An 18189-nucleotide genomic window follows, 5' to 3' on the forward strand; every position below is an offset into this window, starting at 1 on the left:
TTTTTTTAAATTAACACAGGCTGATAAACGAACCGCGCACAGCGAATGCAGGAGAAAGGAGACGGGTGTTCGCTGGGTAGGACCAACAGGAGCAGATCCCGTGTTTTCAGTCGACTGGATCAACGCACCTTTAGATTTGTGTGTTTTTCTGTGGATTCACAGGCAAGTGGAGCTTGCAGGGGACATCTGGAGATCATCTAGCCCCCTCTCCTGTTGGAAGTGGGGCTCAGGATGTGTTATCCAGCACCTTGGTGAGTCTTGAAGCAACTCGTCTGCTTCATTGCACTGAAGCGTGCAAGTTTTTTCCGATTTTAGACATTTTTTCCAATTTTAGATCCTAAAACATTTCAGATTGCGTGACAGTCAAAGGCCTGTGAGTCACTAAAATCCTGCTCTTGTGTGGGGAAGTATTTTGCTCTAACTTGTGTTAACTGTCCTGCGTGCAGAGAGATGTCTGTCTGTCCATCTGTCTGTCCCGAGGGCCCTGAGCAACGTGCGGTTGCTCCCTGCATTTCTCCAGACAGCAGCAAAACCTCTTTGAAAACCTTACAAATTGTGTAGCTGTGTGGATACCGGCACTGAATGTGCCTAATGCTGAAAGCAGATGCAAATCGCAGTTTCTAATAAGAAATTATAATGTCAGTATCTATAGAAAAGTACTTTGACTTTTTGAATTAGCTGTTATATAGCAACAGACTTTGCTAGTGCTTAATAATAGATGTGTTGATACAAATAAAACTGCATTAGGCTCTAATTGGACTGGAAAAGTGTAGGATAAGCTGCTGGATATGGCTTCTTCATTTTATATTTCAGATCCCCTCTGTCTAATCACACACAGATGGAGCACTGGAAGCAGCGAGGATTAGATAGTAAATCTGCACTAAAGAGCCAGCGGAGGGGCTGGTAATCTCGATTCTGTTCTGGTAGATACATTCGTTTTTGTTTGTACAGACTTGTAATTTCCCAGCACTTAAGGAAAAAACAAGCAGTCTTGACAATGCGCCACATATTAAAGTACAAGCTGAGCACAGGCTCTGTGCGAATCAAGTATAAATAAAATATTAGCAGCCAGGCTTGTCTGTTGGCAGCAGCTTGCCCAGGTTAGCGTTCTGATAAATTGTAGGGGCTGCCAGGATGGTTTTTAATGTTTTTCCTTAGTGCATAACACCTGCAGGACCAGTGCTTTGCAAACCAGTGCTGGGGTGTGTGCTGTGGGGGAGCAAATGAAGCAGATGATGGGAAGGATTTCCAAGGAGCCAACACGAGCAAGTTGAGCACGCAGGTAAAACGTGTTTCGGAAATGTGGAGCTGTGAGGAAGTCAAGTGATTGCTAAATAGCACGTTTTAAGACGTAAGTGAGCTTTGGCAAAAGATCTGAAATTTTGATGTTGTTACAATTATAAAAAAGAATTTTCTGCAGTTAGTGAAAACAATTCCTGAGTTTTGTTTTTTCTCTAACACAACATTGTCATGACCGGCCTGAATAGTATTTTGCCGTGCGTAATGAACAGGAAACAGGAGGAAAAAAAATCTGTCTGAGGTTTATGTGCAACTGAGTATAACTTTGAGGTCTGGGTATGTATTGAAGTTCTGGTCTTGTTGCTTTATTTTGTTAAATTGTGCAGTGTATCTTTTCTTTAAATATTGAATTTAACGTATCTCAGATTGGCAGTCGGTGTTCAGGGTTGTTTTTCCTCTGTACTAAATAGCTTAGTCTGGCATAGAGGCTTCAAAGTAAATAGGTAGCTTATCGCTATTCAGCAGAAATCCCTGGTCTTAAGGAAAAATACTGTCTTTCTTCCTACCGAGCAAACACAGAGCTGGTGTGTTAGATTATTCGGAGACCTCCGAGACTCAGCGGGCAACTTACTTTTGATTATTGTTTAAACGCAGAGAATTTAAATGCAAATTCTTGAACGTGCTGCCAGCCGATGCATTCTTGGGAAATATACTCTGTGGTGTGGTTTCTGGAGTCCTTACACAGTTATTTATTGAGGAAAACATCTAGTATTTCTTACCAGCTTAAAACTCTTGTTTTTTTGCTCATGCTGGTAGGATGGTTGTGGGATCGGGGAGATCGGGCTCTTGCTGCACGTGATGCATCCTCTGGGGCTTTTAATTCAAGTTAAATGTGACTCATCTTTGTAGGCTGGAGAATCATTGATCTGGTTTATTAAAAGCTGATTCAGGCAACATGAGAGAAAAAAGATGACAGCACTGAAGCAGCCACCGGCAGCTCGTATCGCATGTGGCTTTGAAAGCACAGTTTGTATCTGTGTCACCCTGGTGAAACGGGAATAATGGTTAAAAATCAGTAAAAGCACATGGCCAGCAGCTGTGTCCCTGTTCACATCGCTCCTGCTGTCACTGTCACCGCAGTGTCACCGGGAACCCACACACATGGGACCTCGGGGAGCTGGGAGATGCTTTAGATAATTCTCGTGTCCGGCCTGGATAAAATGCATCAACCTTATTGCAAAGTGCGGTGTCCATGTGGGTACGTGGTATTGCTTTAATGGCCTTTCTTTTTGACTCTGAATGCCAGCAAGACTGGACAAACACCTGAAGATGTGGTTTTTCGGAAGGGCAAGTGCTGGAGGTAAAATGCTTTTGTGGGCAGCAGCAGCACCGAAATCGCTCTGCAAAAACTAAATCTCACTTTCCGAAACAAGGCTGGGATGGTAAGGCCGAGGATTGCAGTAGGACACGTCTTTCCACACCCCGTGGTTTAAAATGAGTTTTCCACATCACCCCCACCCGTCACCCTCTGCACTCCCACCCAGCACCCCTGGCCTTTCTGCTGCTGCTTTGAGGGACTTCCAGCAAGAAAAGAAATTGCATTTTGCTTTTGTGAAGGGCCACGAACAGGCAAACTACATAACAAGGATTGCAGGTTAATTATTATAGCTCTCTTTTGCAAAATGCAATATGAAAATGAATTTGTCTTCAACCCGTCCAGCTCTGCTGTGCTTGCGAAGGAGCTTGGGGGGTCAAACTTGTCCTGCTCACACCAAAGCAGGATCCAAATGATGAGGAGCTGACAGCAGCGCTGCTTTTGGGGCTGGATGGACAAACATGCAGGCAGAGATCTAGTAAAACAGCTGAAATCAGGAGTGGCTGATCTTTCAGGAAAAAAGCCTTTCAAGAAAACCCTCCCCAGTGACCCAGAAGCAGCAGGAATCTTGCTTTTCCGAGGAACCGCGGCTGCTTTGCTTCACCTTTTTGCAGCATTTACTAGAGAAGTTGCTGTTCTTCTGTTTCTAGGTTTTATTCTTCTCTTTGCTTTTCCTTTTTTCTTCCAGAGTTGTTCAGACCAATGTGAGGGCTGTCCTGTTCCCTGGGTATTGGGTATTTTATGGAGAGCACAGAGATGGTGCAGGAGAAGCATCTTTGTTCATGTCCTTGAAGTTTTACTCTGTCTCAGGATTTTCAGAAAGAATCCTCTTACTGGTTTGTGACAGCAAATACAATCATCGTCATGTTATATAAAACGCGGTATTTTATAATGCCAAAGGCTAATTTAATGTTGATAGCATAAACTTTTAACAAAATAAAGCTGAAGGACAGAAGTTAATGAAATGTCAGTGGTCAGATGAGTTCAAGAAAAGGCTCTGACATTCAGTTAAAATGAGGTTTGGCTTAAGATCTTTGATAGGTGCAGGTAGTGTGGGTGTAAACAGCACGACGGAAAAGTCTGAAGGATTCAGCGGGCAAAAGTGTCGCATCGATCTCATCATCGCTGCCGTGGAAAATCTGTCTGACAGGGGAGGGTGTGATCCAGCCTCTGCTGGAATGGGACGTTTTCAGACTAACGCTCCCGTGTAACGCCCACTGAGGTATCTGAAAGAAGCTGGAATGCTTTATTGAAATAGTTGTATTTAGAGACGCTGATTTTCATGGTAGCTCTGCAGTTAACTCCTGCACCTGGAGGGAATGAAGTGATGAACCAGGGAATGACAGTTTGGGCTGATGCTGGTGCCAGTCAAAAGGAAATACTCACTGGAAAACAATGTGTGCGTGTGTATATATGCATACGCATATATATATATACATACATATAATCTTCTCAAGTACACAGAAACCTGGTAATAGCCTGGACTTCAGGTAAGTTCTTCTAATATATTCAACACAGCTTTGCAGATCAAGAAAACCTGTCTTATAAGTAATTTCCTAAGGGAGAGAGACACGGGTATTTTTAGAATGTGAATAACTGGGGTTTATGTAGGAACTGAGGGCCAGGTCTGGATCTGTCGTTCTGAGCGGCACAGCTGGGACTGTGGGTCCACAGTTCCCGGTGTGGAGTGCTGAGATTTGTCCTTTTCCGGGCATCATTAGTGCAACAGAGGCAGCAAGGTTTTATTTTTGTTTAACCCAGTCATTCTTTATATGAAAAACAGTGTTTGGGAAGCCTTGACGCCTCACTGGAGTTGGCCAAATGAGTTTCTCTGACTGCAGTGCCTGTTTTGGGAGACACTTGAGACTGGCGTTCACTCTGTAAGAAATGCTATTTCATTGGATCTTTATTCAAATTTATATAATGATTTGTACCACAACTACATAAGTGTAACTGGTGTAAAACTAAACGATTATTAATTTATAGATGATTTGCGCTGTTGTCCAGCACAGTGTAAGTAACAGCAGTTCGTGGCTCTGCTGCAGCCGCTTCTGCCCCCCTGCAATTGAACATGGGTATTAAAGGAATTTTGACTTCACAGAAGTATTTGCCCTTTAAAACCTGTAGTTTCAATATTACTTAAGGGGTAAGGTTTGACTTTTATGGTAAAGAGCCCATACCGTCAGATGCAGGTGGGAGATGTTTGGGTGCGCAGCCCTGGAGAGGTGGGTACGTCACCCTGCAAAGTGAGGAGGAAACAAGCGTGGGGCTCGTGAATCTGTTATTTCATCCCTTAAAACTACTTTCTCATGTTTTACTCTTTAAATCTTTAACGTATGGTATGATGAAAACCTTTTCATAAGAGCAGCAAGGGAATAAACCAGTTTAATACAGGCATTTTGTGGCTTTAAATTACCTCTTTCTACTGTTGAAATCCTGAATTTTTTATTTTTTCTGCAGTTGAATGAAAATCCATCTGTCCATTTAACATGTAATAAGCGTCTCTCCTGCACTGATATGTCTAGATATTTTTTCAGTGGCTGGTGAGACTTAATGCGGCGGTTCTCTGAAAAGACTCCACTTTTCTTTCCGAGCCCTTTTCAGTTCATTTATAGTTCATAAAAACTAAATATTTCAGCAGTGTTGCCAGGAAGCCGTGGATGTGGCTGGACCTGACCTGCAGCATCTTCTGCAAAGCAAGCGTAGGAAACGCTTTGTGCTGCTCCCAATTCGCCATAAATAAAATCAAATCTGTGTAGAATGGCGTAGCCAGGACCTTTTCGCAGCTATGGAGTCTGTTTAAAATCATGGGGTAGGAACGATGTGAAAAGTGTGGTGATGGAGTTTCCCCTTCCCTCGCTCCCCATCCCCTGCTAATCCAGATGGCTTAATTAATTTTGAGTTTTATAGGCAGGGGTGAAGTGTGTCAGAAATGCTGTTCCCTATTTAAAAGTGAATTATCCCTCTGTGTAAAAAGAGCAGAGCATATTTGTTGAGGTCATCTTGGAAGCATCATCACTAAAAATTATCTGCTGATGCAGAAAATTGGATTTATTCTTCTGTTAGCATTTCCATAAAAATACAATTATATATAAATCTATGCTCTCTAAAAGCTTGTAGTAAACTGGGCTTTCAGAAAATAAGACACTTATCTTTTAAAGTCCAGTTTTAAATGACCAGATGGTCATTTTATCCAGCAAACATAAAACTGGTGAGAGAGAATTGATTGTTGCCATTTTAAAGATGGAGGAAGCGACTCGAGGTGAAACTCCTTTTAATTGCTGTGTGGTTAACTCGTGCCCATCAACAGAACATCTGCAACATCTGCGGGACCATCCTGGCACATCTGGGGCTGCACGACACCCCCCAGCTGCAATTAAGCTTAAATTAAGTTAAAACTTAATTCAGCACCTCTGATATTGCAGCTTTACTGGGGAGGTGAAATTAAAATTGTGTTTAATAAGGATTTTATGAAGCGTATCTTCAATATTCCTGCGCATCTGAAAAATGCACATTGTTTGTTTGAAGGACTTTGTTCCTCAGCAAAAGTTGGGTCTTTCGAGCAGTTAAATCACTTCAACTTCTGGATTTATTTTGGTGCTGCTCTGCCTTGCTCCTTGTCGGGCTGTAATGGGGGAGTCAGAGCACGTTTCGTGTGGGAGGAGGGTTTATCTTGCAGAAAAAAAATAATAAAATCCCAAAGAGAGGGTTTAGGTGGTTTCTGTGTTTTCCTGGGGGAGCAGGACACATGAGGCTCCCGGAGGTCCTCTCCCCGGCGGCAGCCCCAGATTCTCCCTATCCCTCCTTGGCTGCTTCTGGAGGCTCTGGCTGTAAATTGCTCCGTTACCAGCCCTGTCGCTCCTCCTCATACACATTATTGGTTTTAAAAGTGTGGGGGGGCAAAACCAAGCATCCATTTTTACAGAAGTAAATCAGTGATTTCAGCTGTGTGAACTACGAATATTTCCAGGGCCACTTTGCTGGAAATCCCCCTGTCCTGATGCTGGGTGGGTGCTGGTTATATTCTGCTGAGGATTTCTCCTGTGTGCTGAGGAGAGAGTTTGTTCACTGATTGCTGGTGGTTGCCGAGCGTCTCATTAACATTGAGCTGTTGATGTAGAAGCGGTTGCCTTGTGATTGCTGCTGTTCCTTTGCATTTGGTGAAACCATCTGGTGTTGCAGCCGGGAGGTGAGTCATAGAGTCACAGGATGGTTTGGGTTGAAGGGACCTTCCCGGCGCCCCCAGTGCCACCCCTGCCATGAGCAGGGACATCTTCACCAGCTCAGGTTGCTCAGAGCCCCGTCCAGCCTGGCCTGGGATGTCTCCAGGGATGGTTCATCCACCACCTCTCTGGGCAGCCTGGGCCAGGCTCTCACCACCCTCAGGGGCAACAATTTCTTCCTCATGTCCAGCCTGAATCTCCCTCCTTTAGTTTAAAACCATCAGCCCCTGTCCTGTCGCAACAGGCCCTGCTCAAAATTCTGTCCCCATCTTTCTTATTGGCCCCTTTTAGATACGGAAATGCTGATTTTATCATGAGCGCTTCTGTTCCCGTAAGGATTGTTCAAAAGAAGACCAAAATGAAAAATGCAGTGTATCTAGCCTGAATCTTCTCTCTTTTTGTTTAAATTGGTTGGTACATTGGATCTTGTTGCTTATAGAGAGCTGGAAAAACCAAAATTCTTTTCTAGGTACCCACTTCTACCACCTTCCTCCTGATGTATGTGGTGATGCTTCCAACAGATGGACTCCACCAGGGCTCTGAATCAGCAGAACTGGCAGCTCTGTCTATAAACACCATGTTTTAAACCCCTCTCCCCTCCTTGTTTTGCAGGTATGGTGTGAATATGCGTTGCTTGGCAGCTCGGGTCAACTACAAGACTCTGATCGTCATCTGCGCCCTCTTCACGCTGGTGACGGTGCTGCTTTGGAACCGATGCTCCTCAGACCGGGCCGGCCCGTTCCCCCATGGCCTGGCCCAACGCCGGGCGGCCGCCGAGAGCGACCCAGGGCGGGCACAGAGCGAGGAGGCGTCGCCCCAGGAGCAGCAACGCGCTCCCCCTGTCGCCGGGGCCTTCAACAAAGCCCTGGGGCCCAAGTACGAGGAGATTGACTGTCTGATCAACGAGGAGCACACGGTTAAAGGGAGGAGGGAAGGCAACGAGGTCTTCCTGCCGTTCAGCTGGGTAGAGAAATACTTTGAGGTTTATGGGAAAATTGCGCAGTACGATGGTTATGACAGGTTTGAATTCTCTCATAGCTACTCCAAAGTATACACACAGCGAGCACCTTACCACCCCGACGGGGTCTTCATGTCCTTTGAGGGCTACAACGTGGAGGTTCGGGACAGAGTCAAGTGCATAAGTGGTGTTGAAGGTTTGTGCCAAGTATTAAATGATTTTTTTTAATAGTTGAAATGCTTTTTAAAATCTGCTGCCATCACCTGAGATGCAAAGTGATCTTAATCTGGTCATGATAGTCTCGATAAAAAATACTTTGAGAAATCGTGCGCAGTCTCCACTTCGTGCCAAGACTTCCCAGCTGCCGTCCTGCATCCCTGGGGTTGGACTAAATGGTATTTAAAGGTCTCTTCCAACCCAAACTGTTCTGTGATCTCTGGTTTTACTGGTTGCGGCAAACTTCAGAGGTGCCAGGGCAGTGCTGCTGTCAGGTTTTGGCATTGCCTTTGGCACATCTGTTAGGGAGCCACACTTAATATAAAATTACAAGAAAAAAAAGCCTTCTGAAGGAGGCTCCTCCATCCTTGCGGGCACAGATACAGCCCCATGCTCTGAGCAGATGCTGCTGCCAGTACCCATGGGACAGCCCAGCTGCTCACGGGCAGCTTAGTATTCGGGATTTTATTTGGGGTTTAACAATATCCCGTCTCCCCACGGTGCTGGAGGTGCAGCAGCCGAACCTCCCTCCCAGGATTAGCTCTTGCCAAAGCTCATCCTGCACACGATCTGGGTAAATCGGGTCCTGCGAAAGGTCCCGCTGCCCACAGCAAGGTGAGGAGGTTTCAGAGAACAGTCAAAAAGCTCTTCAGCCACCCAAGTGTCCCTGGATAAACTTAACATACGGTAAAACCTTTCCAATTTGCGTTTTTGCTAAACTGTGCAACCAGTAATTAGTGCACAGGATCTTCCAGTGGTTTGGCAAAGATTTGATTGCAGAAAATTCTTGTCAGGTTTCATATTAAAAAATTAATGACTTTATAAAGTTATTATAGAATGTGACACTGTGACCCTTCAGAAATTAAAGACCAACTTTCACTTAAGGAATAAAATACATTAATTTTCGTACATCTCAGTGATCGGGGATGCTCTGTGTCAATACGAGCTCTTCCTGTGACACGGTCACTGCAGAAAGCTGCTGTGTTGCACAGTTAATTTGTAAAGGATTCACATAAACAAATGCATAGGATATGTCAGTTGTGGGAGTTTATCTAAGGTTACTCTCACATTTTTATTATTAACTTTTATCATCATTATATCTGCCAAAGGAGGGAAACAGGGCACTTTTTGTGATGGTTTTCTGCAAAAAGCTGAAATTCAGAAAGAACTAAATGACAATTGGGACTAATCCTGCAGCCTCTTGCCCTGCAGACAGTGAGAGGTGCTGCTGAAACTGCGGGAGAGCAGCGAGTTTAACGCTCGACAATGGGGTTATTTGTCTACAAACCTTGCCTTTTGGCAGCCTGTCATATAAGAGCTGTAATCGTGGAACTTGGGGCCAGAGCCTGGGTTTTGCAAAGGCAATAGAGTTATTGGCATCCAGCAAACAGGTCGGAGAAGAGAAATAGTTGTAGTTTGTAAGGCAGGAGTTTTAATATTAAAAAATGTTCTCAGACATGTTTTGTATCATTCCAGCCCTAGAAATTCTCATGTTGCTGCATGATGGGGAAAAAAAAATCATGTTATATTTTCACCTTCTCCCTTTCTGCAAGGTTAACGTGTTGTTATGTCCTATGACCTGGAGAATTTAATCTTGTCATCTTGTATAAATTTCAAGTGAAGCTCTTACAGCACATTTCTTTTTTTGCATCTTTCAGTCTCGATGAATGCACCTGTAACTGAAAATGCTTAGCATTAATAAGTGAGTTGGCTTCCAGGAGTTGAAATAATACATGGTATTTAAATATTCCCTGTGATGGTTTTCTCTTTAGGCAGCACTAAGCCATCACATCTCCATCAGTCACATTTATTAATAACGCAAAGCACCGAAATATGTATGAAAATGTGTCTTTTTATATTTAGTTTAAGTAATCTTTTCATTGTACCACATTTCTGAAGAAATTGGTTTCTAAGCTTGACATTGCCAAGGGGAAAAATGGTGCAAATGTCAACTTGTTTATTTTCATCTGCCTTTTTCTTTTCTTACATGCATGCAAAGGTTTACAGAGCTAAATATCCTTGGTTTCCTGCTAGAGGGTCATGCTGATATATTCCCACTTTGGATTCTTATTTAGAGATTGAGAATTCTTTCCAAATAAAACTCAGGGTTTCAGGAGAATCCTGGGTTTATCTGTATTTTAAGTATCGTGTGTTTACTTGCTCATGGAGGTCTGAGTGTAAATCGGGTATGTTCTGCAGGTGTTCCCTGGAGAGCCTGGCTGGTTTCTGCAGGTTTGTGGACGCTGGGGAAATTGCTCTGTTAGCATGAAATAACTCTTACCAAAATGTAATAATAACACATACACTTAATTTGCAAAGATTTATGTGACATTAAAGGGATTGTGTTAGATGTAACATCGGTTAGAGATTTAGTGGTCTCTGGGGCAGGGGGAAAAAAATCTGTTAGGGTATTTTAAATGTATTTTATTAATAAAGTAAGTATGATGCTTCAGTAAACAATTAAATGAGAATGTATGGAAGACCATAAGGACTTCTTTACAATTCAAATCAGCCTTTTTATTTGAAAACGTGCTGATAAACCACTCATTTTCCCTCCTCTCTCGCAGGTGTGCCGTTGTCCACGCAGTGGGGACCTCAAGGCTATTTCTACCCCATCCAGATTGCGCAGTACGGACTGAGTCACTACAGTAAGAACCTGACAGAGAAGCCGCCTCACATTGAGGTATATGAAACGGCCGAGGACAAGGACAAGACCAGCCAGGCCGCCGAGTGGACGGTGCCCAAAGGCTGCTCCCTGTCCACAGTACCCGATAAAACCAAGTTCACCAATGTCAAACAGTTTGTCGCCCCAGGTGTGTTACCCCAGATGCGCAGCACCCAAGTCACATCTCTTAATTTTTTGCACACATGGTACAAGGGGAGCTTTAACTTGCGGGGGTTTATGTATTTTCATTTATCCCGTGTGATTTCCCATCCTTAAGGTCTCACCTGTGAATGTCATCTTCTTTCTGTTCTTCTGGAGTTTTTTCTTCTGTTTTCTCTCCATCGCTGCTTTTTCAATGCTGTTTTAATGATAAAATGAGTGGATGTACACGTGGAGAGCAGTGAGAAGCCACAGTCACACCTCCTGAGCCTTTCAGCCTCTATCTCAAAATAGAAGCAAAAAAAACCCCTACACTACAGAACCAGTTGTAAAGCCTGGAAACTGGCAGTGACATGTGATAAGCAGATGTTGACAGATGATAGATAAGGGCTATTTTCAGCCCATAGCAAGCGCAGCACGTGCAGTTACCCACCCAGACCTTCCATCTCTCTTTTTTGGGATCCAGCTGTTTTTGCAGAATTTGGGATCTCAGTTCTAGTTAACCCAAATGAGTATTTGCAGAGGCCGGTGAAGTTCTGGGGCTGGGTACAGGTGCTCTGCTTCACCTGCAGACATGCAATGTGCATTTTGTTGCCATCTCTTGAATTTACTGTTTTCTGTTTAGTACTTAGCAGGGAAATTCATTATTTCATGCAAGAGTTTCCTTTGTGCTAGGACAGGCTCATTAATAAGGATGTAATGTATTTTTCCTCAATCAATACCCATTAGAATTAATGAGTCCATTACTTAAAGAGACAATGAAGTAATTTTGAGTTGGCACCTTAGGCCTGGGTCTCTAGGGAAAAAATTGTCGAACACTCTTATGTCTTTGTAGTAGATAAATACGGGGAGAGGAAAGGCTAAAAGATCTGTTATGTATTCTCTCCTCATCCTTTATTGATGGCAGAGTAATGTGGGGGCTCGGAGGCCGTGGTTTGCATCCACTCGTCTTCGATAGCCTTAAGTAATGGATTTATAGGCGCTTATGGCAGTGCAAACAACAGGCAGCCTTCAGTTCTCCTTTGCTTCTTAAAACTCTTTTTTCCCCCTCTATTGCAATTCCCTTCATTATCACACAAGCATTTATTTGCATGGAACCATAAAACTTATTGACAGACTTTGTGAGTGAGGTTTTTTAATTAGATTTTTCATAGGAGCAAAATGTTGTGTAACAAAGAGCTCAGTTTCTTCTCCTGAAGCAGATGCTGTTCTCCAAAACTCAGAGGAGTGAAGCTTTTTCTTTAAAAGGCTGGAAAACATGACATTTAGTCAAAACAATAGGTCCTGTACAATAGCACCATACAGCATGGGGTGTGGAAATGGTTTTGATGCAAAATACCTCAGATTAGTTTGGGAAATGGGGAAAAGCCTCTGCTATGCAAGAAATAGCTGACCGTGACTTGAGGTTTGCATGTAAAAACATTTCTAGGGGATAAAGGAAACAATTGCTGCACATGGGAGACTTTTAGTATATAGAAAGCTGTTCATTGAAGATGTTTTAAAGTGTTTATCATCCCTCTGTGCCTTCAAAGCTATAGGATTTGCACACAGCCCGACAAACTAATTAGCCCTTTGATCTTCTGGTATAATTTTTTGGGCAGGAGTTGATTTTACATTTTTAAATCCAGCCTGCGAGAGAACACTGGATTTCATTATGTGGTCTTGCCTAGGAGCTTTATTTAATACCTTTTTTTTTTTTAATTAAACAGAGTTTTGCCAGTGAAGAGGCTAATAAATACTTTAACACATTAGTCTTCCTGTATTATTTTCTTCTTTTCTCCCCATTAAACTGCTTAGCGCATTGGTTTTTGATGCTGCCATTTTGGCCCTATTGGTGGCTCTTTCCCTTACCCTCAGCCCTGTGGGTCTCTGTTGCATTTCTCCATCAGTCGGGTACCAGAAGATCTGATCAAGCCATCGATCGAGCCCCGGGCACTTCTGCTCTGCAGCAAAGTGCTGCTCTGCGTTAATGTGGAATGCAAACGAGTTCTCCCTGGTGCTGCAGGAGTCGGCCTTCGCTCACGGATTTACTTTTACCCTTAATTAAATAATATATGATAGTGCGCAGAAAGAATGATTGAATTATTGATGGGCTGGCCTAAAAGCTTTTGGATCCTGCCTGGCGAGAGGGTTTACCTCTGGAAGCTGCACTTCATAGCTTAAATGTTCTGGAGAAACAAGTGCTTTACCGCTGAACGAGGCTTTTGTTTGTTTGTTTTGCAGAAAATACTGATGGGGTATCTCTGCAGCTTGGGAACACCCGAGATTTTATTATTTCTTTTGATCTCAAATTCATAACAAACGGGAGCATTTCCGTGGTTCTTGAGACGACGGAGAAGAACCAGCTCTTCACCGTGCACTACGTGTCCAACACCCAGCTCATCGCTTTCAAGGACCGAGACATCTACTATGGCATTGGGGCCAGGACGGGCTGGAGCACCCTCACCAGAGACCTGCTGACCGACCTGCGCAAAGGCGTCGGGCTCTCCAACACGAAAGCTGTCAAGCAGACCAAAATCATGCCCAAGAGAGTGGTGAGGCTGGTGGCCAAGGGCAGAGGCTTCCTCGATAATGTCACCATCTCGGCCACTGCTCACATGGCGGCTTTTTTCGCCGCCAGCAACTGGCTGGTGAGGAACCAGGATGAGAGGGGCGGCTGGCCCATCATGGTGACAAGGAAACTGGGGGAAGGCTTCAAGTCCTTGGACCCGGGCTGGTACTCGGCCATGGCACAAGGACAGGCCATCTCCACACTGGTGCGGGCCTACCTTCTGACCAAGGACCAGGCGTTCCTCAGCTCGGCCCTGCGGGCCACGGCGCCCTACAAGCTGCCATCAGAGCAGCGTGGGGTGAAAGCCGTCTTCATGAACCGGCACGACTGGTACGAGGAGTACCCGACCTCCCCCAGCTCCTTCGTGCTCAACGGCTTCATGTACTCCTTGATTGGGCTGTACGACTTGAAGGAAACGGCCGGGGAGAAGCTGGGGAAGGAGGCGCGGGTGCTGTACGAGCGGGGCATGGAGTCCCTCAAGGCCATGCTCCCCCTCTACGACACTGGCTCGGGGACCATCTACGACCTCCGGCACTTCATGCTGGGCACGGCGCCCAACCTGGCGCGCTGGGATTACCACACTACCCACATCAACCAGCTGCAGCTGCTCAGCACCATTGACGAGTCCCCCATCTTCAAAGAGTTTGTCAAGAGGTGGAAGAGTTACCTGCGTGGTGGGCGGGCAAAGCACAACTAGAGCTGGCAACCAAACTGCGGCCCTGCTGCCTCCCTGGGGACAGCTGCAAAGGCTGATTCCTAAATTTTCTAGGGACTGTTTCAAAGAAGTGATCCTTAAAACTGATCTCCTGAAACCATTGCATTCCAGTGGGAAAAGGTTTGGGTTTGATGGGTTGGATTCGGGAACATCACCTGTCCTTAGTGCTCCACTATCTGCACAAAGCAAAACTCCTTTGTGCTTCTGAGTTTGGGGACAGTTTTTGTTTGGTTTTGGTTTTGGTTTGGTTTGGTTTGTTTTTTTTTTTACCTTTTTGTAGGAAAATATTTGCAGAAGCCATACAGGTCTCTAAAGTCCAGCACTTGCCTGAAAAATCAGTCTGTGGCCTCTTTGAAAACGGAGTTATATGTGTATATGTTGGAACAGCATAACAGATCGTGTGACGTAATGCCATAAGTGTGTATTTACTCGTAGCCTGGGTAGTGGACAGTGTATCTTTCTAAAGGTTTGCTGTTTTTTTAATATGGATTCTTTTCTTGGGGTGAAATATACACTTTATTTTTTTTTTGGTTCTCTGTCTGGAGATACTTTAGCTGTGTGGTTTCTTCACAGACATGTGGATGGAAAACACACGGACCACGCGCAGGCTTCGCGGCCGTGTCACGTAAGCACAACTCAGTGGGACTCGGGGACGCATGGAGCCCGTGACTGTGTCACCCCCTTCTGCAGAGCCAAATTTGCTGTCGCCCCTCGGGTTTGCTGGTGCCACCTCCTCCCCGATAGCTGGAATCTCTTGTCCTGGATCCCAGTGTTTTGTACTGTATTTTTTTAATTCCATCAGAGAAGTTTCTCTAAGCTGTGACAACTTCATTCTTGTCTGGAATTCCTGCGTGTGACCTGGAGCTCATTCTGAGCAGCAAGCAGGAAATTCAATTGGAATTCATCAAGGTTTTCCTGTGGTGATTTTCTTCTTTAATCTGCTTGACTATATCAAGCATTCTAAAAATTAAAGTCACCCAGAGGGCTTTCCAGCTCCACCTGTGCTTTAATATCAAGTTTCGCCTCCGCCGACTGTCTTACTCGTGGTGTGAGGGCTCGTTACATCTCCAGCACCACTTTCCCGGCCGGGCTTTGTGTTGATGGCTCTGCCAGGCCAGCGAGGGCACCCAGCGATAACCCATGTCCCAACCCAAACGCTTCCACTGTACTTGTTGGCATGCGGAAGAAACCAGATGGTTTCTTTTTCGTATTTATCCATGCTTACACCCACAGTTAGTCTGTTGTCTTGGTGTGTAGCATCCTGCTTGAGCCAGAATGAAACCAGCCAATTGCATCATTAGATCGGGGTGTTTCGTTTGGTAGTGCAGCAAATGTGGGTCTTATTGGCTTTTCTTGGTGTTTGCTGTAAGTCCCAGACTGGAAAGCTCTTGGTGTGAGAAGGATGTAGGTGAGCTTTGGGGGTTTTTTCTCCATTCATCCTATTAGTTGTACATGTAGGTGGGGGTTAAGCTTAAGATGTTCCTACTGAGGACAGAGTTCATTCGAATCACAGAAAGGCTAGGCACAAGGACAATATGCATCTTGATTATTTCTTTTTTCTTTATTTTTTGATGCTTTTTCTATTTCTCGCAGATATTTGAAACAACTTGTAATTACTTGATCTTTGCAAATGCGTGCTACGATCATGTCAGTTAATATGAGAAGTGGATGTCACAGGAAGAATTTCAATACCAAAGGTAGCAGAGGTTAATTATTATTTTTTTTTTTACGTACACGTGTATACACACAGACACACAAAACCCAGAAAATGTGCTTCCTTTACAAACGACTGGTCCTTACTGCAACACAGAAACATCTCTCTCCTGCATGTTTCTTCCATCTTTTGCCCATTTTGGGTTTGGAGAATCCAGCGAGACTCTTTGGGTGCTGCTCTAGAGGCGGCATCGGTGCCTTACAGAGGCCACAATTTCCTCTTTTTTAAAAAAAATTTAATTAGTGCCAGTTGAAAAATGGCTGCATTGCTGATGTTTCAGTGCTTCGTGAGAGCCAGCCCGGCGGCTTTGGCCATGCCAGCGCCATTGGTCCTGTCACATCACCTCGTCCCCAGCATCTCCATCACGTTTTTGTTGGCCTTAGCACGCGTGGAAATTAAACCCAACCGAAGAGAGTCAGTTTGGGGAATTCTCCTGTTATTTTTTTGACTTGTGCAGTGGAAAGAGGATCTTAGGACATCAGTGCCCATGACTTCATTGAGTTCACTTCAGTTGGGTTTTGTTTGTTTGTTTTCGGTCTTCAAACTGACAAAGGTCTTAGGGACTAAGACCCGTTTAATCTTGCCATGGGGCTTTACTGTACATAGACTTCATCGGAAACATGGGTATATGCAAACCAGTGACACAAGCACAACTGTACCATGTGGCAGTGCTGTTTTCCTTGGCCATCCTGCAAGACATTCACTGAAGGCTGCTATTTTCAGTCACTTATAATTGTACTTTATTTTTCCTACTTTATTTTTTTTTCTGTTACATGTGGGGTATACACCATGTGTTAAATATGCAATAAATTGTTTACAGGATGCCCTTATGAAGGGTAGTCCTTTGTAAAGCTGTACAGACTTTGCAGGTTAAGCACAATGTGCACACGTTAGTTTTATATACGGCGAGACATGACTTTTTGCAGAGGGAAAGGTTCTACTATGTTTATATACAAAGTAAATGGATCAACGTTTGTGCTTAATGTAAAGCTGCTTTATAAGACTGTAAAATAAATTTTTTTTATCTTAAGACAAAGGTGAGGCATTGTCATTATTTCATTTGGTACCTTCTGCCCTACATGTGGTTGCAGATGAGCCCTGAGGAGCAGTTGTCTTAATGGTTCTGAGATGCCTCTTTTTGGGAATTCTAGAAGGTTTTTAGGAAAGATGGAAAATGTTCTTTTTTCAACAGTTAAGAGTTTGCTGATTTAAGGTAAGGAACACAGATCTACATTCTCTGCTCAGGTAAAGTTCACACAGTATGTTGCTGGTATGAGTTATTTCTGCTAAGTGCGTCTCATTTTGGGTTCATATGATTTTTTTTGGTTAAACAACAATTTTAACTAACTGTTCACTAAAAAATGCTCTAACAAAGACAAAAGGTGGGTCTGCTGAGGTTGCTGTAATGTGCAAGAAATGCACCACTCTCTTTAATTCCTGTTTTCAACTAAAAAGATGCAAGTCCTATCAAAATTCCCCCCAAAAATCGCATCTGAGGCCACCTCTGTCTCGGCCGCTCCACACCTGAAGTGACGTTTCCCACCTCAATGCAGAAACGCTGTTAAATCAGGGCTGGTCGGGGGAAAGTTGGTGCCTCCTCGGCTCGAAGTGTGACCTGCACCGCTATGTCCCGTTTGATGTGGCCGTGGATAATTTTGCGAGACTGAAACACACAGAGCAGATCTGCAGCTGGGCAGAGCTTGGGGGCTGGATCCAACCGCCTGGGTGAAAACATTGATTTTCATTACTTAGCAGTTTGTTAAAAATATATGAATTGAAAATAGAAGTCGGATTTAAACATGTTGTCTTGGTGATGAATTTGAATGTTTGCTGCTCTGTTTGTGGTGAAAGGAGATACGTTTACCATCTGCCCGGAGTGATTGATAACTCCTGCGGATGCGTCGCGCTCCCTGAATGTTAAATAGCTCCTTCAGGACTTCACTAATCTCTTCCCCAAACGGCAGGAGTTGTTTAAATGCCAAGCCCTCAGCGATTCTGCCGGTTAAGCGAGTCGGAGTTGTGTGACGGTGAAGTTCCAATGTTGAAAGACATCCCGGCACTCCCCAGCTTCGGTCTTGGGGACGGTAAATATTTTAACAGCTCATCTTGTTGAATTTGTCTCTCTAAGCAGCTTGCCTCGGGGCTCCTGGCCCCTCCCTCCGGGCCCGGGTCCCACTTGGCTCCGCGGGTCCCACTTGGCTCCGCGGCTCCCGGACCCCGCCGCTGTCTCCTTGTCCCGGGCGGCCCCACTGGGCCCAGCAGGGGGCGCCCGCGCTCCGGGCCGCGCCCGCTGACGTCGCCATGGCAACGCTTGCGGCCTTGCCTCTCGGGGAGGGGCGGGTGGACGGCATCGCCGTGACGTAACCCCGCGCTG

General features: G+C 44.7%; 1 protein-coding gene across 8 annotated transcripts in view; it reads left to right on the forward strand.

Annotated features, from left to right (window-relative positions):
- The window catches only part of GLCE (glucuronic acid epimerase), a 48748-nt gene extending 31903 nt beyond the window's left edge, over positions 1-16845 (forward strand). For 4 of the 8 annotated variants that reach the window (XM_082060875.1, XM_082060874.1, XM_082060876.1 and 1 more), the window contains 3 exons: positions 7450-7991; positions 10579-10824; positions 13059-16845. In XM_082060875.1, coding sequence (XP_081917001.1) covers positions 7463-7991; positions 10579-10824; positions 13059-14083 — 1800 coding nt within the window. In that variant the 5' untranslated portion in view covers positions 7450-7462 and the 3' untranslated portion in view covers positions 14084-16845. Of the gene's footprint in view, positions 1-1020; positions 1101-3933; positions 4105-4365; positions 4495-7449; positions 7992-10578; positions 10825-13058 lie in introns of those variants that run through there. The other 4 variants (XM_082060878.1, XM_082060872.1, XM_082060873.1 and 1 more) reach the window with 4 other exon arrangements.
- The last annotated feature ends 1344 nt before the right edge of the window (positions 16846-18189 follow it).

The sequence above is a fragment of the Streptopelia decaocto genome (genome assembly GCF_964273445.1).
Source record: "Streptopelia decaocto genome assembly, chromosome: 9".
NCBI lineage: Eukaryota > Metazoa > Chordata > Aves > Columbiformes > Columbidae > Streptopelia > Streptopelia decaocto.